The sequence below is a fragment of the Toxotes jaculatrix genome, chromosome 12 (assembly GCF_017976425.1).
Source record: "Toxotes jaculatrix isolate fToxJac2 chromosome 12, fToxJac2.pri, whole genome shotgun sequence".
Lineage (NCBI taxonomy): Eukaryota > Metazoa > Chordata > Actinopteri > Toxotidae > Toxotes > Toxotes jaculatrix.
The window spans coordinates 26475399-26496776 of record NC_054405.1 but is presented as its reverse complement, the minus strand read 5'-3'; the positions used below and the strand labels follow the sequence as shown (position 1 = coordinate 26496776).

Here is a 21378-nt window from a genome sequence, read left to right as displayed (position 1 = left end):
GAACCATGACAAAGGAAAATACTCAGAGAATCAAAGACACTCAAACATCAGAAGATTTATTTCCACATCATGACAAGAAACAACAGTTTGTTCCTGATCAACCGGCTCGTCCTCCATGTCCTCCTCGTCCTCCTCGTCCTCCCAGTCTGAGCCTGTGAACTGAGCTGAACTGTTCCTGCTGAGAGTCTGAGCTCAAACATCACTTCATGAGAGTCCAGAGTCCAGATGCACAGTCCCGCCCCGAGCAACCCCTTGACCACCAACCTGACCCTGGAGTTCTGACCTTTGACCCTCTGCTGAAGTGTGAATGTGAGGATTATTGCCACCAGCTCCTAGTTTTGGTTAAAAGAGTCAAAGTTTGTCAAGAGAAGAAAGAAACCTGCTGGAGAATCCTGCAGGATTTAGAGTCAGGACTGGGAGACTGGGTCCTGGACTGGTTCTGCAGGGTTCTGAAGTGGTTCTAGGAGCTCTGGACTCAGCTTCCGGGTCTCAGCGATGAGTCGTTTGACACCGACCATCCATTGGCTGACCTCGGTCACATGATCAACCATCAGAGAGCGATGGATCTCATCAGCCAAATCCCAGTGACCTGACTGCAGCTCTGAGAGACAGACAGGTGAGGGCACTGAGCCAGGTCACAGGGGACAGAAAGACATGACAGCGACAGGTGACAGGTGTGTGATGAGACAGCTTACCTTGAGCCAGGGCGTCCATGCGTCTCCTGACAGATAGGCTCAGTCTACCTGACCTCCAGCTGTCCTCCAGGAGCCGCAGCCTCTTCGCCACATCATTACACACCTGATCCTGCAGACAGGTCAAGGGTCACACGGTCAGTCAAACTCTGTCCTGTGGACATCTGAAAAGACCTGATACAGAGTCAGACCCGGTTCTGGATCACTTCCTGTTCACTACCTGTCACCTGACTGTACTCGTACGAACACTGTGCATCAGACTTCCTGTTTCTGGATGGAAACTCACTTTCACGGTGTGTCTGCAGGCAGCCAGCGCTCGCTTCAACACCAACACCACGGCCTCCACATCAGGCTCACTCTCCGATTGGCTGCTATCTGCCTTCCTCTGACTTCTCATTGGTCCTGAAGGAGGTGGGGGCGTGGCCACGCCACCAGGTGGAGGATGAGCTGTGATGAGTTCAGAGACACTTAAAAATTATAAAACAGACATTAGATTAGGTTGTTCTGCCAATCATGGCGACAGCAGCGCTCCTGGGTGGCTTCCTTATAACAAACCTGTTTCTTACCTGGGTGTAGAGGGGGCGGGGCTACACCACACAGGGGTGGACCCAGGGGGGAGGTGGAGGGAGGGGCAGGGCGTGGGGTTTCTGCACCTGATAACCAGTTTGAGACAAGATGCCTGAGGTGTTAAAGGTGACGTTCCATCTTTATCTCATTTAGTTTTCAGTTTGTTCTGAGCCGTGGCTCCACAGACAGAATCACACAGGTGTGCTTTCTTACCTGGAGCAGGCGGAGCCGCTCGCTTGTTCAGGAGGTTCCTCTGTGGTCCGCGGGCCATCTGAAGGCCGTACGAGAACTGTGGGGGGTCGTTCCAGCCCCGCTCCTGGTTACCTTGGCAACACACCCACAGGTGTTTGGTTTAGTTAAAGGAGTAGTTCAACACTTTGAGAAACAGTTTTCTTCTTTGTTCTTTATGAGTGAGACGAACAGATGAATATCATCTAATGATGTTTGTCATAACTGATTAATCTTCTATTTCATAAACTAGTGAAAAAATCTCATCACCACTTTCCAGAGCAGTAAAGGTGAGATAGGATGATACACTTCACTGTCCCTGAGGGAAAGTTTACGACGCAGCTCCACACACAACCAAATCAAAAATCCCTCCTGTGGCAGCAAAGATTAAAGATAAAGACACGAGGAGTGAAATCATGCAACAGCGACAGTGAGACTCAGTAAAGCTGCGCACTAACTTCACCTGGATCTACCTGGATCACAGAACACGGTTTAACTACGGCATCATGTGAGTCCAACCAAACTCCATTGAATTTTTGGCTGCTTTTTCATTCAAAATGACTTCACATGGCCCAGTTCAGTAAATACTGCATCACACACAGGCTGGATGTTCCGATGTAACGCTGGAGTTGCTGTAACACCCTCTGTTTTACCTGAATAACTGCTGTTTGGTAAATTATTCCTATGCCGAACTAAAAACAACGCACGATCAACTCGTAAACGCCGTGACTTATATTTACAAAGTGCTCACTTCTTGCCTAAGGGCTTAAGGAAACGTTAATTTGGCAGATTTTTGAAAGCAGTTCGTCGCTCCCTTTCCTCAGTGCAGTTTACTCTCTGCCTCACCTGGCAGAAACTCATTCAAGACTTCATTAGCATTTCCTTTAATAATCACCTGAGCTGGACGGCGAATGTAAACTCTCACCTGGTTTAACGTACATGTCCTCCATGTTGGATTCCACCGTGGCAAATAACTGGAGCTTCTTCTTCGCGGTGAGGAAGCTAAGCTAACGGCTAACCTGAAGAGTTACGACGACGTTAATGGTTTGAGGAAACGCTGGGATGTGAACGTTGCGGGTTTCTATTAACGTTAAATGAAATTAATCCGTGTCAACGACACGACACCAAACTAAATAACTTCCGCCGACAATCAAAATAAAACCTTCTTCTTCTTCTTCTTCTTCTTCTTCTGCTGCTGCTGCTTCTTCTTCTTCGTTTTAACGACCAGTTTCACCCAGACGGAGCATTATCGCCACCTGCTGACTATTTTAATTCTTGTATCTTGTACATGAGTGAAGACGAGTTTAAACATCACTCCCAGAATGTTTACAGCCATGCGTTTGGGCTCCTTTTGTTTGAGCATGTAGGTGCTCTTTAACTTTGAAGGGGACGTTTTCTGATTTCCTTTATTGTTCTCGAGCTTTACGTGTTTCCTACCGTCTAAACATTTCCGGGACACGTGGCCATTGTGTCACACCTGCTATGACGTCATCTAGCATAGTCGGACCTCCGGAGAGCGTCAGGTAAAACATGGGGGAGGAAGTCCTTCCTTTGTTCTTACAGTTGTGTTACTGTCTGTGTGTAATCTGAGAAGACGACCCTGAAGCCTCCACAGACACGTGTTGGTCCAGCCTTCAGGACGTCTCTGTCTGTCTTCATGCATCATACCAGACCAGGCCCTACCACGGGTCTCTGTGGTCATTTAGCTTCATACAGAAGCTCTGGACTCTGATTGGTGAATTCTGTACAGCTGCTCTGATTTAAACATCAACAAAATGATTTCACTGGTAAAACTGTGAAAATCTTTGATATGAAAATGTTTTTAATGTTATGTTTTTACAGTGAAGGCACAGAATCAGAGAGGGAGGGGCAGGTGACATCAGCAGGAGGAGGACAGAGGGGAGGGAGGAGGGAGGGAGGAAGAGGAGGAGGAAAACAGCATCCTTCATCAGACAGAGAGGAAAGGGAGAGAGGACGAGCCAGAGAGAGGAGGGACGGATGAGAGGAGAGAGAGAGAGTGCAAATGCCGGGATGGAGAGAAAATAACGGAGAAGAAGAAGAAGACTGATGGTGTCGTCTGAGAGAGGAACGGACAGAGGGACAAGAGACACTGACACAGACAGACAGACAGAGGGAGAAAGAGAGACGAGCAGGAGGAGGCTTTAACGTCTGTCATCTGGGCCTGTGTGTGTGTGTGTGTGTGTGTGTGTGTGTGTGTGTGTGTGTGTGTGATCAGCTGATTGCAGCACACGCATTAGAGGGTGGAGCCATGATGGGCAAGGATTACATGTTGGCCATCATCATAGTCAACTATGATGGTAAGACACACACACACACAGACACACATACACACACACACACACACACACACACACACACACACACAGACACACACACACACACACACACACACACAGACACAGACACAGACACACACACACACACACACACACACACACACTGATCTCACACGCGCTCAGATGAGCTGGTTACTCCTCATCCTAACAGCTTTTATTTTTCTTCATGTTAGAACTTCGGTTGTTAAACAGTGACTTCAGACACAGCCGTGTTCATGGAGCTAGTGTTAGCTTAATTAGCTAGTTAGCAACATTTGATTAAATCTGCCTGTGACAGTCACTGACTTAAAATAAGAAGCTGGTTTTGTTTACGTCTGAATTCAAAACCCATTGTGCTAAAAATACCATGAATTTTGATGGTAAGGCTGAGTTTGTTACCACGGTGAACTGTGCACGTGATGCTCCACAATGGAATGACTGACAGGTTAGGAACCGCAGCTAAGGAGGGGTGGGGCTTAGCAGACATTCTGTTAGAGCTCTCTGACCGTGTGATAGGTCGCTGGACACCTTTCATCGGTCACATGGTCTCATTGTGGAAAACGATAAAACTGGACCACACTAAGATAGAAGTACAAAACACACACACACACACACACACACACACACACACACACACACACACACACACACACACCTGATGAAAAGTTTGTGTTTCAGAGATGTAAACTGTGAGAGAGCTAAGCCCAAATATAAGGCAATTTTATTTTCTATCAATCTGTTTGAAAAAGTGGGTTGATGTTAAATCGGAGGATCAGTGGAGTGATGCACTTTGGCTTCATGTTGTTAGACGACTACGTGGTTAAGTTTCTGAAAGCTGCTGTGATGAGTTTTAAATAAATTCGTGAGAATCCAAGAAAAAAGAAAAAATACTGACTGTCACTCTGTTTGTTCCATTTTAATCAAAGTATTTCATGTTTTACCTTCAGATCAGGGCTGTCTGATGTCCAGCTCAGTATGGTCTCTAGATCTGAAGCTGAGACCCCCCCCGTCATATCGTCTCTCAATGAGCTGATTCAGCGTTTTGTGTCTTTGAAGCCTTATTAATTATTCAGATCGTCTTCGGTTTCTTCTCCTCTTTCCTCTCTTCCCGTTCAGCAGTTTGACCTGTGATTTCTGTCGTTCCCTCTTCTCATGATGCAACACTGATGTCCAAACGTTCCTGTCCAACCACAGATCTGAGACAGAGATGTTGGAGTGGTTAGCGGAGACGATGTGTGGTGGTTACTGTCGCCATCACACAGGTGTCTGTTCATCCATGGGTTCACTGCTGATCACAGCTGATCCAACAACAACAGGATGAAACAGCAGGGCTCACGCTGTAGCCATGGATGTGTTGGATCCTGGACGTTCCTGGACATAGTCTGTGAATAAAGAGCATGACTCTCGGTCTCAGAGAACACAGCAGGTTATTTTCTCCCATTAACCCAACTCATCCTTTTAGGCTGACACAAGAATCAACCTCTAAATTCCCGGATTCATTCATTTATTTATATTTATTCATTTTGTTTATTTGTATTGATGATTGCATTAACATGTGGCTCGTGTGCCAGCAGTGTGTCAGCTTAAAGTCACCTTCACTGCAGGAAGAAACCTGCAGAGTAAGCGAGGACGAGGAGGACGGCTGATTTTTTAACGGTATTTTTCTGCTGACATGTTGTTTTGTCGATCGTGTTATTATTAGCTGAACACAATCTCAGTTGCTCTAAATTTAGCTGAATGACTGATGTCTCCTGACCAATCAGCTCATCTCTCGCCATTTCAGACTGCCAGCTGATTGGACAAAAGCTGGTTACAGATGTAATCACTGTGTCCACTTGTCCTCAACAGCACGTCTGTGTCAGTCTGATGGACGTTTGAGTTTAACAATGAATAAAGTTTCAGCACATTTGAATAGCAGTGCGCAGATTAACCACAGATCACATAAAAACAGTTTTACAGCAACGTCAGCTTTAAAGTTACAACGTGAGTCCTTTTCTATAAACAGGTGTCTGTAGAACAACGATCACACCTGTATTCACCTGTCCCTCTCACCTCTCAGTGTCTTTGCTTACCTCCCACAGTTTAAACCTGCTCAGGTAACATGGGGCAGAAAACCATTACTAAGGGATTTAACCGCTGCAGATGCTGGTGTGACCTGTCGGCAGATAAATGATGAGGACGATGCTCGTTCATATTGTGGTGTAATGAACAGTGCAGCCTGTAGGGGGGGCTCGCCGTAGCCGTGAGTGACATTTTCACATTGCTCAGAATGGAGGACAGATGTTGACAGTTTCTGTGTCTCTGCAGACAACATCTGGACAGACCAAAACTTGCTGCTGGACCCAGACCTTCCCTCCGGCTGGAGAACCATCAAAGACTCCACAGGAACGTACTACTGGCACGTTCCCACCGGCGCCACCCAGTGGCAACACCCCCGCCTCACTGGGACGCCCCAGCCACTTCACACACAGGTTAGAACCTAGTAACTGAACCCAGGCAGTCTGGGTTAGCTGAGTTAGCTCTGACTAGCTCAGGCAGTTTATTTTCTCCTGTGCTGCTGTGTCTTAGCAGGAGGACGCAGGACAGCAGAGCTCCAGCAGACAGACAGGTGGAGTGCCCGAGGACAGGTAACACACATTAGTCTCTCTGCACTCATTGGCACCCTGTCTCACCTTAACTGTCCATTCTCTACCGCTTCATCCTCAGGGTAGACTTTTTTATCCCGTCCCGTCGATTGTGTCTGTGGTACCTTTTAAATCCATTTTTTTAACAGATATTTAAATATATATATGTGTGTGTGTGTGTGTGTGTGTGTGTCTATTCCTTTTATCTGAACGACTTTTCTTTTAAAAGAGTAGTTTTAATCTTTTTATAGGATTATAAACAAGAGCGTTTTTAAAGATTTTAAATATGTAATGCCCCTGCGACGCTCGTAGCACTCAAACCAGGGCTCAGCCCTCCAACAGCCCTATGAAGGACTGGACAAAATGTCCTCACCATTCAAAAATATCCTCATGATGGCTCAAAACTGAAATTTGTCCTCACAAAGGTAGTAATGCAAGCACACACACACACACACACACACACACACAGGTCCCTGTTATTCTACAGGTTTGTGAGGACCTTCCATACTGAGTTTTGTCTGCTCTCTCAGGTCTTCATGGCATGAAGATTATCTCACCAACCACGACCCTGACTCCAAGGTATGACATAATAAAAACAATGATGATGATGATGATGACAATGACGATGAAGCTGCTCTTGGTTTAGAGACTAAATAAAATGGCTACCTTACTCATGTTATATACGATAAAATGTGCTTAAAAAGGGGAGTTAAAATAAAACAGTGCCAGTTTATTGTGTCATTTTATTTGTGTCCATCAGCTGTGAAACTCTCAAACTGATAAAAGACATAAAGTGAATGAAGTGAGTGACGCGACATTCTTCTTTGATTCTCAGCTGTTAGTCTGCTCTGTTCCACTCGTCTACTCTACGCTAATCTCTCTCTGTCTCTCTCTAGCAGTAATCTGATTTAATCTGTCTTTCTCTGTGTCTGTCTCTCTGTGTCCTGGTTTCTCACTGATCGCTTAATCCAATCTCTGTCTCACTCTCCACCTGTCTGTCAGTGCTTTGCGGTGCGTTCACTTGGCTGGCTGCAGGTTGAGGAGGAGGACCTGTCTCCTGGTCGCAGCAGTCTCGCTGTCAGTAATGTCATCCAGCAGCTGTCTCACTGCAGCAGCCCTGAGCAGAGAGACAGACTGGGAGCCTGGGGGGAGGTGAGAATGTGGATGTGAACTGGGTTAAACTGGTGAATGTTTTATTTAAACCTGTTCAAACTGTCAGGATCTGGTTTAAACATAGAACCTGTTCAGACTTCGGATCTGGTTTAGACATTAGAATCCCGTTTAAACCCGATCAGACGGTCAGACCTGGCTTTGGTTGTCTGCTCTACCCACCTGTCTGTCTGCGTGCAGGGTCGGGAGATGATGCTGGTTCTGAAGAAAGACACTCTGACCCTGTTGGACCCTTTAGACCACACCCCCCTCCACTGTCAGCCAATCATCAACATCCGTGTCTGGGGGGTGGGCTGCAACAACGGCAGGTGAGCCGGTCAGACCCACCTGTCCACCTGTGCACCTGTGCACCTGTCCTGATCTCACCTTCACACAATCATCAGCAGGATTTTCACAGCAGCTGCTGCTGCGACACAAACGTGTTCTTCATGTTATTCTTATTAACGTGTGACTTTTTAAAAACGTACATTATTACACCAAAGCAACAAACTTTGTTTAACGATGTTTCTTGTTAGAAGTGTCTCAGTAAACAGCAGACACACTCAGGTGTTCAAATCAAACTCACCTTTCAGTTTGTTTACCTGTCAGCTAACACTAACACTGTCACTTTCTCTGTTTCTTAACACGCCCCCCCCCCCCCACCCCCTCACCTGGGCAGGGACAGGTAAACCACTCTGCCTTTACCTCTTCACACCCAGAACCATGAACACACACAGTTACACTCATCTTCACAGCCTCCTCTATACGTCAGGGTCATTTACTGACTTAACCTGTTGATCACATGATCACCTGCCCGTCGGCTAGTTATCCACAACCATGTGACCACTGTGTGTGTGTGTGTGTGGTGCGTTCAGGGACTTTGCCTTTGTGGCGGGAGATAAGGACAGCTGTGTGCTGAAGTGTCATGTGTTTCGCTGCGACACTCCGGCCAAAGCCATCGCCACAGCTCTGCATGAGATGTGCTCCAAGGTCAGTGAGTCTCTGCAGGGTCTCAGCCGCATCGTCCCCCATGTTCCCCATCTTAGTTCAGTCTGTTAGCATGCTAACATTAGCTAATCAACAATAAACACAAGGCTGATGGGAATGTCATTAGTCTCACAGGAATCTGGTCAGAAACCAAAATGTTGGACACATCGCGGCGTTTTGGTGAAACTTTATGATCCGGCCTGTGATTTACAGAGTTAGTGTATGAATCAGGTACAATCAGGAACAACTGGGAGGTGTTTTTGTTACAGGTACTGGACCAGGAAACTAAACTGAACTGGAAATGGTGTAAACAACCTTTTTTATTGAGTAATAACCAATAACTGTGTAATTAAAGAATAAAAAGAGCCACATGTTATTGTACAGGCCACCGATGTGATTCTTACTGTTATTAATAGAATGAAAAAGATACAGATACAAAACCAACCCCACCCTTTACATGATTTACCTGTGATAACAAACCCACATCATGTGAAAATAAGCTCTTGGTGAATTTGATGCATATAAACTTCAGTTTGGTGTAGTTACCTTTTCCATGCTGTCAGTAAACGCACCGTTTCCTCCTGCAGTAAGTCAGGCCTAACACTGAGCCTGCTGTTCAGGAGCCAGTGAGCTCGGCTCTGGATCAGGAAGCCACGGATGTTCTCTGGATGTTCTCTGGATGTTCTCTGGATGTTCTCACTTTTCTGTCTTTTCTGTAGATGATGTCAGAGAAGGCGCTGATGAGGCCGTCTCACTCTCTGACGATGGAGAGTATCTCACCTGAAGACCTGCCCAGGCAAGGTAATTCACCTGCCCTGTTCTCTGAGATCACCTGCTGCTCTCTGATTGGTCCTTAATGTTTACGTGTTGTTGTTTCAGTTGAATTCCTGGAGGCGGTGCGGCAGCAGGTCCAGAAGTTTGAGGTCCAGTACATCGGTAACCTGCCGGTGTCCAGAGCCATGGGTAGCACAGAAACACACCTGTTACACCTGAACACACCTGAACGCACCAACATTCACCTCTGTTTGTTCCGTCAATGTACACACTGTAAACCAACTCACGGTTAATCATTTTGATCACGCTAACGAGTGATGTAATTCTATACCAGAGGCATGGTGGGAGTTTTTTTAAGCTTTACTTCATCAGGTGCAGGCAGCTAATGAAACCAGGTGTGCCAGCTGATGGTTCAGGTCCACAGGCTGGTTTGTCAATTACTGTATTCATTCATTAACTATCAGTTTGTGTTCAAATGAAATTTGTGTTAAATTGGTGTTAATCTTCCAAACGCTGGAGTTTGACCAGTCTGAGTGAACCCCCAACACACCTGCTGTTACCTCCACTGACCACCAGGGGTCACCGAGTCAACCAGGACTGAAATGTAAAGGACTGTGTCTTTAACAGATGCAGCTGTGTAACTGTGGACTGTCGCTGCAGCTGCTGGTGTTTGAATGAAGGTGTGTTTGTGTGTCACAGGTATGGAGGTGCTGAACAGAGCGATCGAGAGCATCATGAACTCCACAGACAGAGACGACTGGGAGCCGACCGTGATCCACGTCACCGATAACGTCCTGTCGCTGTGGAAGGGAGAGGTAGCCTTTAAGCATGAAACAGTGTTTATCTGCCGGTCAAAGGTCACGACAGCTCCGTTTAACCTGTCTTACTTGATCCTGACAGGAAGGGGAGGAGCCATTCTGGGAGTGCCAGGTACGTTTCCTCACCTTTCTGGGCGTCGGCCATGATAGCCACACCTTTGCCGTGATCGTCGACGGCGGCACGCAGCGCTTCGAGTGTCACGTGTTCTGGTGTGAACCGGATGCAGGAATCATCTCTGAGGCCGTCCAAGCTGCGTGTATGGTGAGACACGTGTCTGTCTGTCTGTCTGACTGTCTCTGTGCTCAGTGTGGAGGACCTGCAGTTCTCTGTCTGACCTGTAGGTGGAGGCAAACACTCCTGATGAATGGAATCTGACAGTTTTCCTGCATGATACTGAAACGCTTCCATGGCTCTGCGTCCTCTGATCACAGGTCACAGGCTCTGAGGCGACAGCGAGTTTAGAATATTTTTTCTATGTTAACATCAATTGAAAGGAGCCTGTGATTTGGTCCTGTCTGGTTCAGTCTCAGTATTTGCAAAATAAAAGCTAACAGCTTCTGTCCTCTACCTGCTGAGGTAGAGGACAGAGGCCTGGACTGAGATCAACACTCCTGTGTCCCTGCAGAGAAGACGGACGAATTGCGCAGTTTGTTGTGATGATCCTGTTTTCTTTCTGTTGTCTGCTGGATGTGGAGCCTGGAGCTGTTTGCTAACGTGTTAGTCACGGTTACTTCACATGACGTGATGTGTGAGTGTTTCTGTGACAGACTGGATTCTGAGCCCTGGGTCCGGGGTTTGGTCTCGGCTCTGATTGACACTGATGGTTGCTGTAATGCTCCTTTCCTCTCCATCAGGTCCAGTATCAGAAATGTCTGGTGGCCCAGACTCCTCCTCCAAGGTCCAAGTCGTGGCGTGCGAACCCCTCAAAGGTCAAACGGGCCAACTCCATGGATGGCGCCGCCTTCCCTCCTCTTACATCCCGTTACCATGGCAGCGGCATCTCCACCGTGATGACGCCGAGGATAACGAAGGGCGGCAGCGGCAGCGTGAGGAAGGGGATGTTGGCGTTCTTCGAAACCTTTCGCAACAAACAGACTGCAACCTCCTAATGCCGAGAGGGAACGTCAGAGCCATGCATCAGCAGAGCTTGGTCTCCGAGTGGTCTCCTGTCCTCCAGGGCTAAGACATATTCACCAAGACCATGACAGCGAGGACATGATCCAGACCAGCATCTGATTGGCTGAACTCATGGCTCTGGTGGTCCGACTGGCTGATTCTGTCGCCTTCACATCACCAGCGACGCCGACACTTGCCACAGTCGCCTCGTCTCCTGTTTGTTGGACCTGAAACACGCGTGTCTGAACTTGTCGCCGAGGTCGAACAGCCTGAATGTCAGCTGACGTTTTAGGACACTGATGTGGACCAGGAAGAACCAACAGCCACTGGATCCAAACATCCGAGGACTGATGAGCAACAAGTCAGTCGAGACCTCCACCAACACCTGATCACCTCCTCAGCTGAGATCTGTGGAGGATCATTTTATCCAGAACTAAAAGAGAGAACTGTTATATTGTATGACTCAGGATAATTGGAGCATAGTTAAATGTTAAAGCGGAGGACTGAGCGCTGGGTCCATTTTCATTTCAGAAACGGGTGTTAAAAAACTTTTCTCTATTAAAGGACAAAAATCCAAATTGAAAGGGATGAATAAGAAAACAGGGATGTGATTATTTACCCGTTTCTGAAAAGTAAATAACAAACGATAAACAAATCGTATCGAAAGATCTGACTTAGCTTTAGCTGATATAACTTAAACAGCATCTTCATAGTAAAGAACCTTAAAGAACCTTTAACACAAACCTCAACCAACCAGGAGGGTTTGTGTCCTGATTTCCCTTAGAGATGAGACAGAGGAGAACAGCGTCATCCGTCCTGGACGTCAGCGTCCGATTCATGTCCTGTCCTTTTCGCTTCAAGCTTCGTGTGTAGTAAGTTAGAAACGTTTTCGAGCTGCAATGAGACTCAGACCGAGAGGCCACGAGAGCAAACACTGGAAACCTTACCTGTTTATTTCTCCATGTTCAGGTCACATGATGGGAGGTGGTGATGTCGCAGGTTTCCATGGTTACAGCTGTTCACAGGCTAACAGTTTCTATAGGGACAAAGATCTTTATTCACACAGAACATTTCGTAGTGACAGAGCATCAGAGGAGCCGCGTCAGCGAAGACACGAAGCTGGAACAGAAAAAACGAGAAGACGCTTCAACACGAGAATAAAGTCAAATCTGATCCATAAAATCGGAATATTTCAACATGCTAATAAAAACCCAGTGTAATAACAACAGTAATAACAGCGTCTGTAACATGACAAACAGTCGGAACGTTTTGAAAATTGATTTATTCTCAATCATTTTTCTTTATTCAAGAATCAAACCTGAGTGTTGAAAACAAAAGAAAGAAAAATGAGAGAAAAGGAAAATCCATCGTTCCTGAACGTTCTTCAGGAACGTCTCGAATATTCTGAATGAATTATCTCAGTTTTTCTGTCTGAACCGTGGCCTGATGCTCCGTCGTACAGAAGCTATTCAAAGTGCTTTAACGAGCAGGATCCATTTGATGATACGCTGCAGCAACACTGACAGCTCCTAAACGCCTCCTGAGAAGGTCAGTAAACGCACCACAAACAAACCTACATTTATTTAAATGGGATTTTGGCGACCTGCAGTTTGCATGTCAGGGACAATGACAGCATGGAAAGTCATTGAAAATGTCCTGGAAACGATTTCTTGAAGAGCGGGAACTTTCCCGCTGTCGTGCACGTGTGAGCATGAAAACACGTGTGAAGGTTTGATGTTGCTGAACGAACAGGTACAACCCTCAGCTGCCTCCTGATTGGCCGAAGCACCTGTAGATAGAAGCTTTAGTGCGTTAAATGTCTGTAGGAAAATATCAGTCGGAGGTTTGAGTGTATCAGAAACATGTTCAGTCCAAAGTCCGACCCCCTGACCCTGACCTCTGACCTCTGACCCCGGCTCCAACAGGAATCAATGATGTCATGTAGAAATGAACCAAACTAAATAAAGGCTGAAAAGATTTTTCTCTCTCTGATCATTGAAATCACGTACAGATGCTGAACATCTGTGAAACCTTCATTCATAAACACAATCCAGACCACATCAGACCAGTGGGGGCTCAGAGACCGGGTCTGACTCCTGGACCTCACTGAGACACAGGTTCATTCATTCATTCAGTCATTCATTATTAATCCCAGCTGATCTGTGGAACGTCAGAGACTCTCAGTAACAAAAGCATCAGCTGAAAGTACCTGAGTCCATTCACCCTGGTTCAGTCCAGGTGTGGGTCCAACAGAAGAGGAGAAGGTCTGAAGCGCAGGTCTGATCCGGTCTCACAGGTTCTGCTCAACCACAAAGACTCTGTTCAAACGTTTAAAGACCAGCACACGTTTGTCACTGTGTGTTTTCAGTTTCAGTCCAAACTGGTTTGGAGTCTAAACGCTGGGGGCTGTTTGACTTCCTGCATCAGGTGACAGAAAAACACCTCGGGGCGCCAGGTAAGGGGGTCAGGACTCACACGGTCCTGGATCTGACCCGGAGGACCCTGACTGTCTGTGGACTCTTATGGATGAGTGAACAACCGATTAATCGTTGGAAAGCGAATTATTACACGAACATTTTAACGGTGAAACACATGGATGAGAAAAACAGTAACGGAAAGATAAATAAATAAATCAAAAGGATCAATAACTGATCACTTTGATCAGGTCTCAGGATCTTTCAGTGGATCAATGAACGAAGGAAAATGTATGGGGGCGGGGGGGTTGGAGAGGGGAGGGTCAGGAGCAGGGTGGGAGGCGTCCCTCACCCTGTCCTCCTGCCTCCGCCAGCACTTTCCTCCTGCTCAGTCCACCCATCAGTCAATCGGGAGACAGAGACAGGGACAGAGTTCGTCTTCAGCCGTGAGGTAAGTTCAGAATCCATCACACGCTCCAAACTCCGTTCAAAAATTCTGCATTTTAAACATCCGTTCATTTAAAGTGATGTTACCGTTCTGTCGTTACCTGGACCGGGACCGGGACCAGGACCAGGACTGGTCTTTCTGGATTTTGGACGTTTGACAAAAAACCGAATCAAATGATCTGAATCTGTAAAAGACGCGATGCGATGCGTGAGAGACACGTTCCAAACTTCACTGAAAAAACTGCCATTTAAAGTTCTGAGTTTCACGTGGTAAAGACTGTCTGACATTTGTTTACTGCCTAAACATGTTTGTTTATCAACAACTAACGGCGTCATTCATCAGCTCAGACTCTTTTCCAATCAATCAATCAATCAATTAATATCAGCAAAAATAATAAATTAGTTTCCTCGTGACCACGTGACAGTTTGAGGGCGCAGACGTTACAGCAGAAAACTGGTTTAACTGGAAACCAGTTTACTGTTTTCTCAAAACAAACAAAACGTCTGTTTGACGGAAAAAAACGAGTCAACAATAAACAGTGAGTCGCACTGCGGTTGTCATGGAAACCGCTGTATTAGATTAGAGTTGGTATGAAAGCAGCTGACCAGACATTAGACGGGTCCCTCAGTGGAAACGATTCACACAAACCTGAAGCAGAGAATGAATGAATGAACGAATGAATGAACATGTCACGTGACTGTACATTTCATGAACAATTGTTTCTCACATTAAGAAGGAAAACTGCGGAGCTCAGCTGTTTTCAGCATCACGTCATCATTTCCTCCGTCAGTAAACTGAAAAAGATTCAGTCACTGAACAAAACGATGATGATGATGATGATGATGATGATGACTCTTCTCCTGCAGCTCTGACACATAATTAACGACAGTTTGGTCAAACAGCTGAAAAACAGAGTGGATCTGAAGCATCAGGTCTCAGGTCTGATCCTGAACAGGAACCAGTTCATTCCAAACCACGGGAACCAGCCGGCAACAGCTGATCTGAGAACAGCTGTGTGTGTGTGTGTGTGTGTGTGTGTGTGTGTGTGTGTGTGTGTTAATATTTCAATAATAGAAATTAAATGTAAAAGAAAAAGTTTGAACTATTTTCATCAGCTCAGCTTTTCCTCTTAGATTCATCCGTTCATCATCCATCAGTCCAGATGAGTGAACAGCCTCCTCCGTACCGTCCTCATTTCCCTGAGGGACCCTCGGGCCCCGGCTACCCCCCAGGTCTGAGTCACATGTCAACATTTCATTCTTGTAATGTTGTGAATTTATTCATTAGTTGTTTTATTACGGTTTTATTCCTGTGAGACAACAGAATTATTCATTCACTCTCAGCTCAGTTTCACTGTTCGTTGTGTTGTTCTGATCATGTGACCTCTCGTTGTGTCTTTACAGCTCTCAGCTCTCAGCCTGCCGCTTTCCCTGGCTCATCATACCAGGTACCCAGCATGCACTGCTCACACATTAACCACATCAGAAAAACGATTTTAAAAGATGAAGTCAGGTCCTGGATCAGGTCGGGTCCTGGATCAGGTCGGGTCCTGGATCTCGTCGGGTCCTGGATCTCATCGGGTCCTGGATCTCGTCGGGTCCTGGATCTCGTCGGGTCCTGGATCACGTCGGGTCCACGGCTGCAGGTTCAGGGCTTCACAGTTTAACCGTGTTCGCCTGTGATTTAATTTGAAGGCTGTAAAGTTTGTTGAAACGTTTTGTGGTGTCACATCTCGTCACGATGGCGCCGCAGCGTTCAGCTCAGACTGAGTTTGTTCTAAGTTTAAATTTATAAAGGTTTTAGTCTGTGTCACATAACCATCAGTGTTACTATGGCAACCACATCCATCTTCTCTCCAGACCTTCCCTCAGACCTACGCAGGTGGAGGAGACCACTCTTACTACCACGGGTCCCCAGGGCCATCTGTACCACCAGGACCGATGGGGCCCCCGAGCGCTTACATGACTCAACCTGGGTACCAGGGATACCAGAGCGGGCCCCCTGGGGCCCCCTGCCACTGGGATAGCTCGAGGCCGTACGGAGAGCCACCTAAACACACAGGTAGGTCAAAGGTCAGAGTCGCACGATAAGAACAAATACATGAAAACAGAAAACAATAAAGGGTGAAGAGCAGAGGATGAAGAGAAAAATAGAAACATTAGAAACATTAGAAACTGTTAAACCACTGGAACAGAAAAGTCCAAAGATTTAGCTTTAAAAGTCAAACAGCCGCACGCTGAGTGGCGCCGTATCAGACTCACTGCCTGTGAACTAAGCTCTGTGGTCGGTGGCCCCTCCCTCTCTGTCAGTGTTCGTGGTGGAGCAGCAGAATCAGGGTGGTGGAGCTGAGGAGTCGTGTCTCGCGGCCTGTTCAGCCGCTCTGTGCTGCTGCTGCCTCTGGGACATGATGACGTCCGACTGCTCTTCTGTTCCTGACCTTCACCTTCACTGAGTCTCCCATCATGCAGCGGGGCTGGCGTGACGACGCTAGCTGCTCCCGGGAAACGAAGAAAATGAAGCCCTGTTTTAAAAAGTGAACTGTCCCCTGGAGTCTGTGAAGGTTCAGTTTTCTGACTGGAGCCTGTTTACATTTCTACTGTAAACATGGGCGACTGTAAGGACACGGGAACCCGACCCCCCAGATCTCCCCCGGGCCCCCCCGACCCTCTGACCCCCCACCAGAGGAGCGGGACCAGCAGAGGTGTCGTCGGCCCTTCTCTTTCTTCCCAACAAGAAGCGTTAACAGTCACTTCAAACCTCTGAGCCCTGGGCCCCCGGGGGCCGACGGCCTGCAGGCCTGTGAAGTCATCCGTCCACGACTGTTACTGGTTCATGTTTTCATGTGGAAATGTGTGTGTTTGTGTTTGTGTTGTGATGATGAGCTCAATAAAAAGCTTCATTTCTGCTGTGACGCGTCTTTAACACAACAAAGATTTTTAGACGCTGGAATTATTTTTAATGGAAAAATATCAAAAAACGAATGAATGAATGAATGAATATGGAGTGAAGCACACAACAATAATCCCTGTTTCCCGTTAGCACTTACTTACAATATTACAGCTACAAATACTTCGACTTGTTATCCAAAATATTATAACTTTCATCTTTTGACTTTATAAAAATTCTTACAAACTTGTAATAGCAATTTGATTTCTTTCTTATAAACATTAAAAATTAGACTTTTTTCACATTTATATTTGAAATATTATATAATTATGACACAATGATTAAATCAAATAACTGGAATTAAAGGTGGAGTACGCAACAGCAAAACAAACACGCCCCTCCCTTCAGTGCTCCACCCCCAAATTCATGGACTTACGTTACCGTGGCAACAACGCGATGGGGCAGCAGGAAGTGGAGACTTGTTTTCACAGCTGCAACAAAACAAACGTCATAAAACAAACATGATCAGAAACAGCATCCGAAACACAAACAGAGTAAAAGTGAGTGAGAGACGTATGTTTGTATGTTTGTAGCTAAGCTAACAAGGAAGATACAAAAACAAACGGCAGATGTTCCTTACAGTTCCACATTTGTTGACACCAGACCTCCACATTTTCAGCTCATGTATAATGTGACTGTTTATAGATGTATTTTTTTGTGGACATCATCCTGACCCTGTCCTCCTGACCCTGTCCCCCTCTCTGTCAGTGTTCGTGGTGGAGCAGCAGGATCAGGGTGGTGGAGCTGAGGAGTCGTGTCTCGCAGCCTGTTCAGCCGCTCTGTGCTGCTGCTGCCTCTGGGACATGATGACCTCTCACTTCTGCTGACCTTTCAACTCTGACCTTCATGAATCTCCCATCATGCAGCAGGGGCGTCGTGAGGACACCAGCACTGGGAAACTAGGATGATTTAAATCATGGTTCATGTAACAATAGAACTGATCTGAGTCTGTTGGTGCCCCCTGGTGGCCACTCGTACTACTGCAACATAAAATCTGTGGTTCAAAAGGCATTTTCCTGGCAGCCCCCGCTGCGAGAGCGGCGTCTGTAAAACTCCTCTGACAGCAGATAACACGCATTCTCTCTGTTTTCAACTTTTAATCCCTGGAGGTTTGATATGTGTTAAACTTTCCCAGAGCCCAGAAAGAAAGAAATCAATCATTCGAATAAAACGATGAAAAAAAGAAAAATGCTGTAATTTAATGTTGAGCCTGTTTGATAATGTGAACTGTTTCCTGGAGAAGCCTCTCACTTTGCACCCTATGGACCAAATATAAAAGAACTGAGCGACCGACTCTACGTACCTCAGCAGTGAGTGGAATCCCAAATGGTTCCCAGTCACAACTGGTTCGTCAGAGGAAGGAACTTCAACTGGTCAAAGCATCAGACAGTGGACTCGTCCTACTGGCTCTCAGTGCTGCATTTGACACCACTGATCCTGTTGGAAAGATTGGAACATGTCATTAGGATTAAAGGAACCAGGTTGGTTCAAATCATTTCTGTCAGATAGATTCCAGTTTGTTCATGTTAATGATGATTCCTCCATTTATACCAGAGTTAGTCATGGAGTTCACCAGGGTTCTGTGCTTGGACCCATATTGTTCACCTTATACATGGAAAGTTCAGTGTTATTTCTACAGCTGCATCCACAGGCAAAATGGTCTCAGAGCTTTTTACAGAGACCCAGAGTCTGACCCCAGATCAGCAGACACCCGGCTCCCTCCTGCTGAGGGCCGGGCTGGGTGAGAGGAGGAAGGTAGGCCAGCTGGGAATGTAGGAGAAGAGGAGGAGGACATGCAGCATATAGAACATGATACACACAGGAAGTGGACGATGTTAGAAGGACAGCATTCAGATCCCAGAACAGTGAGTGGACACTGTGTCCTCAGCAGGTTACAGATGTGATAGGAGACAGAGCACAGGAGCAAACAGCTGTTTGATCACAGTCTGCAGAGAATATGGATCCAACATGTTTGTAACTGTTGTAGTGATTGTTGGTTATTGTTGTTTAAACACGTGGAAGCTTTTTTACTGGATGAGATGCAGCAGTGTGAAACACTCAGAGCTGCTGATCATTGTTCTGTTGACCTGTGTGACTGTGATCACTTGATGCCGTGAGTCCAGTGAAATATAAAACAAAGATTCACTTTTTGTTTTACATGAAACCTTCACTCTCAGGTCTTCTGTTGTTCGTGTTACCCCCTCGGGCAGAGCAGATGCGGGTTTATAGTCTTTATTTCGTTGATATTTATATCATGAAAACGGCCTGATGTCAGTGTGACACCAGGCCGATCAGATGCTGCCTGATAAACCGGTCTGATTTCACACAACAAACCCGGTTATGACGGTAACCGCTCTCCCTGCGCCCGCTTTCAGTGTTCTAACCGTTCAAACCGCAAATTCTAGTTTACAGCGACCTCTTGCCACGGCGCATGCTCAGTCTTGCGCGCAACAAAGCAGCCAATCATGCGCGAGCAACAGCGCAGCGACATTTGCATGCGAGAAAATATAAAGCTCGTCCCTGCAGCGCTGAGCTCCTCAGTTCTGTGAAGATCCGCACCCTGCGAACATGCCCGATCCAGTCAAAGCGCCCAAGAAAGGCTCGAAGAAGGCCGTGTCCAAAGTCACTAAGACCGGCAAGAAGAAGAGGAAGACCAGGAAGGAGAGCTATGCCATCTACGTGTACAAGGTCCTGAAACAGGTGCACCCCGACACCGGCATCTCCTCCAAGGCCATGCTGATCATGAATTCCTTCGTGAGCGACATCTTCGAGCGCATCGCCGGCGAAGCTTCCCGCCTCGCTCACTACAACAAGCGCTCCACCATCACCTCCAGGGAGATCCAGACCGCTGTCCGTCTCCTGCTGCCCGGTGAGCTGGCCAAGCACGCCGTGTCCGAGGGAACCAAGGCCGTGACCAAGTACACCAGCTCCAAGTAAAGTGTGTTTACTCTGAACCAAACAAAGGCCCTTTTCAGGGCCACCCACTCCCGCTGCGAGAGCTGCGCTCCTTCCTCCAGAAGCTTTGTTCATGTCCAACTGTTTTCACTTGCGCTTCAGTTTGTCACGTGACTGATGAGTGAACCTGAAATCACTGAGCATGCGCAGTGTTTCTGACGTGACAGGGAAACGACTTAAGCGGTAATTAGAATAATTTCAGACGGTGACGTCTTTAAGGTTTGGATTTGGAAAGATAGTGAACAGATGTTCTTATTAAAGGGATCAGAAGCTGATCAGAGCCTAACATTCTCACTTCACATCAGATTTTTCTTTACACAGACTGTGAAATGTTACCACATGATCTTTGAGCCGCTTCTTTCCAGCTGCTTGTGAAGTAAGAAGATGCAGGAAGAGGAGAAGAAGCCGGCTCAGTGTCCCACTCTGCACCGTGTGAACCACAGTTTCACTGATGATAAGAAATGTTTATCAGAATATTAGAGAAAATACTGTTCAGTTTGAATATTTCACAATCTAAACATTACAGGCGACAGGACGGAGATGATACTGACTCACCAGCTGTGTCAGAGTCTCTCTCTGAGGTCCTGTGTCTCTCTCTGAGGGCCTGTGTCTCTCTCTGAGGTCCTGTGTCTCTCTCTGAGGTCCTGTGTCTCTCTCTGAGGGCCTGTGTCTCTCTAGAACATCTAGTGGTCAATAAAATGAAGTGCAGTCAAGATGTGTCATTTATTGGTTCATGCACATGTTTGACTATACTACATGTTTGTATGGTTTCAAGCTGACACAATGAAATACATATATTAAATGTATATATTAAATACATAGGCTATATTATCTGACACGTCTGATGGGAATCGAACCCACGCTACATTGTTGCAAGACAACTAAACCAATGACAGGGTTTCGGTACCGAATGAAGCAGTGAAGTGGTTCATGTGACTCAGAGTCTGACATGGAGCTAGGTAAATAGCACTTTTGTGTTTGACTGCACCAGATGATGATGTGGTGATGATAAAGTGGATTATTCATCATCATCATAATAACAGAAGACCATGTTTGTTATTTGGCGTGGCTGATTGTAAACCTACGTGATCTTCACTTATATATTGTGTTGTGAAACATTGGAATAGTTCTGGTCCATTCATGAGATGTGCAGGTTCTACCATGGGGTGTTTGGGGCTTCGTTGGTAAAGAGGGTGTGCTTGGAACTGGGCAGTTTGCTCAAAGGACAGGGCAGTGGGTGTGCTTGTGGAACTGTTTGAGTTTTTATTAAGAAAGCACAGTTTTTCTACAGTTAATATAATCTCATCTAATTTATACATTATA

General features: G+C 46.4%; 4 protein-coding genes and 1 long non-coding RNA gene across 8 annotated transcripts; 3 read left to right on the top strand and 2 right to left on the bottom strand.

Moving 5' to 3' along the window:
• Positions 1-35: 35 nt before the first annotated feature.
• Positions 36-2830, bottom strand: sra1 (steroid receptor RNA activator 1). Its single transcript, XM_041052029.1, has 6 exons — positions 2413-2830; positions 1473-1583; positions 1259-1345; positions 979-1139; positions 696-804; positions 36-601 (listed from the first exon to the last, which is right to left on the bottom strand). The coding sequence occupies exons 1-6, from the start codon at positions 2435-2437 to the stop codon at positions 408-410; spliced, it is 687 nt and encodes a 228-aa protein (XP_040907963.1). The 5' UTR covers positions 2438-2830; the 3' UTR covers positions 36-407.
• Positions 1940-13244, top strand: apbb3 (amyloid beta (A4) precursor protein-binding, family B, member 3). Of its 3 annotated transcripts, none has more exons than XM_041052026.1 (14): positions 1940-1995; positions 3724-3805; positions 6131-6294; positions 6395-6450; positions 6978-7026; positions 7450-7599; positions 7798-7925; positions 8276-8281; positions 8472-8586; positions 9303-9384; positions 9463-9546; positions 10057-10172; positions 10258-10437; positions 11031-13244. In XM_041052026.1, exons 2-14 carry the CDS (start codon positions 3757-3759, stop codon positions 11283-11285), a joined length of 1434 nt encoding a protein of 477 aa, XP_040907960.1. In that variant the 5' UTR covers positions 1940-1995; positions 3724-3756; the 3' UTR covers positions 11286-13244. The 3 variants fall into 3 exon arrangements, with proteins under 3 accessions (XP_040907960.1, XP_040907958.1, XP_040907961.1); XM_041052024.1 differs by having other exon boundaries at positions 6392-6450; XM_041052027.1 differs by lacking the exon at positions 8276-8281 and having other exon boundaries at positions 6392-6450.
• An 878-nt stretch (positions 13245-14122) lies between these two features.
• On the top strand, positions 14123-18180 carry LOC121190988 (cysteine-rich and transmembrane domain-containing protein 1-like). 2 transcript variants are annotated; one of them, XM_041052031.1, is made up of 5 exons: positions 14123-14157; positions 15288-15386; positions 15558-15601; positions 16014-16215; positions 17809-18180. In XM_041052031.1, exons 2-5 carry the CDS (start codon positions 15317-15319, stop codon positions 17925-17927), a joined length of 435 nt encoding a protein of 144 aa, XP_040907965.1. In that variant the 5' UTR covers positions 14123-14157; positions 15288-15316; the 3' UTR covers positions 17928-18180. The 2 variants fall into 2 exon arrangements, with proteins under 2 accessions (XP_040907965.1, XP_040907964.1); XM_041052030.1 differs by lacking the exon at positions 17809-18180 and adding an exon at positions 16464-16606.
• Positions 16518-18531, bottom strand: LOC121190997. The gene is made up of 3 exons (XR_005895059.1): positions 18404-18531; positions 17482-17531; positions 16518-16645 (listed from the first exon to the last, which is right to left on the bottom strand). It is a non-coding gene; the product is annotated as an uncharacterized LOC121190997 (long non-coding RNA).
• A 1107-nt stretch (positions 18532-19638) lies between these two features.
• On the top strand, positions 19639-20748 carry LOC121190992 (histone H2B 3-like). Its single transcript, XM_041052036.1, has one exon. It carries the CDS (start codon positions 19669-19671, stop codon positions 20035-20037), a length of 369 nt encoding a protein of 122 aa, XP_040907970.1. The 5' UTR covers positions 19639-19668; the 3' UTR covers positions 20038-20748.
• The last annotated feature ends 630 nt before the right edge of the window (positions 20749-21378 follow it).

Bases quoted from the DNA above. Each gene is read 5' to 3' on its own strand.
- LOC121190988 (XM_041052030.1), top strand. From the start codon at position 15,317: ATGAGTGAACAGCCTCCTCCGTACCGTCCTCATTTCCCTGAGGGACCC. The intron at 15,387-15,557 runs GTCTGAGTCACA...GTGTCTTTACAG, and splicing joins GGGCCCCGGCTACCCCCCAG to CTCTCAGCTCTCAGCCTGCC. The intron at 15,602-16,013 runs GTACCCAGCATG...TCTTCTCTCCAG, and splicing joins TCCCTGGCTCATCATACCAG to ACCTTCCCTCAGACCTACGC.
- apbb3 (XM_041052024.1), top strand. From the start codon at position 3,757: ATGATGGGCAAGGATTACATGTTGGCCATCATCATAGTCAACTATGAT. The intron at 7,027-7,449 runs GTATGACATAAT...CCTGTCTGTCAG, and splicing joins ACCACGACCCTGACTCCAAG to TGCTTTGCGGTGCGTTCACT. The intron at 10,173-10,257 runs GTAGCCTTTAAG...TGATCCTGACAG, and splicing joins TGTCGCTGTGGAAGGGAGAG to GAAGGGGAGGAGCCATTCTG.
- sra1 (XM_041052029.1), bottom strand. From the start codon at position 2,437: ATGGAGGACATGTACGTTAAACCAG. The intron at 1,584-2,412 runs GTGAGAGTTTAC...TGTGTTGCCAAG, and splicing joins GGACATGTACGTTAAACCAG to GTAACCAGGAGCGGGGCTGG. The intron at 1,140-1,258 runs GTAAGAAACAGG...AACTCATCACAG, and splicing joins CCCGCCCCCTCTACACCCAG to CTCATCCTCCACCTGGTGGC.
- LOC121190992 (XM_041052036.1), top strand. From the start codon at position 19,669: ATGCCCGATCCAGTCAAAGCGCCCAAGAAAGGCTCGAAGAAGGCCGTG.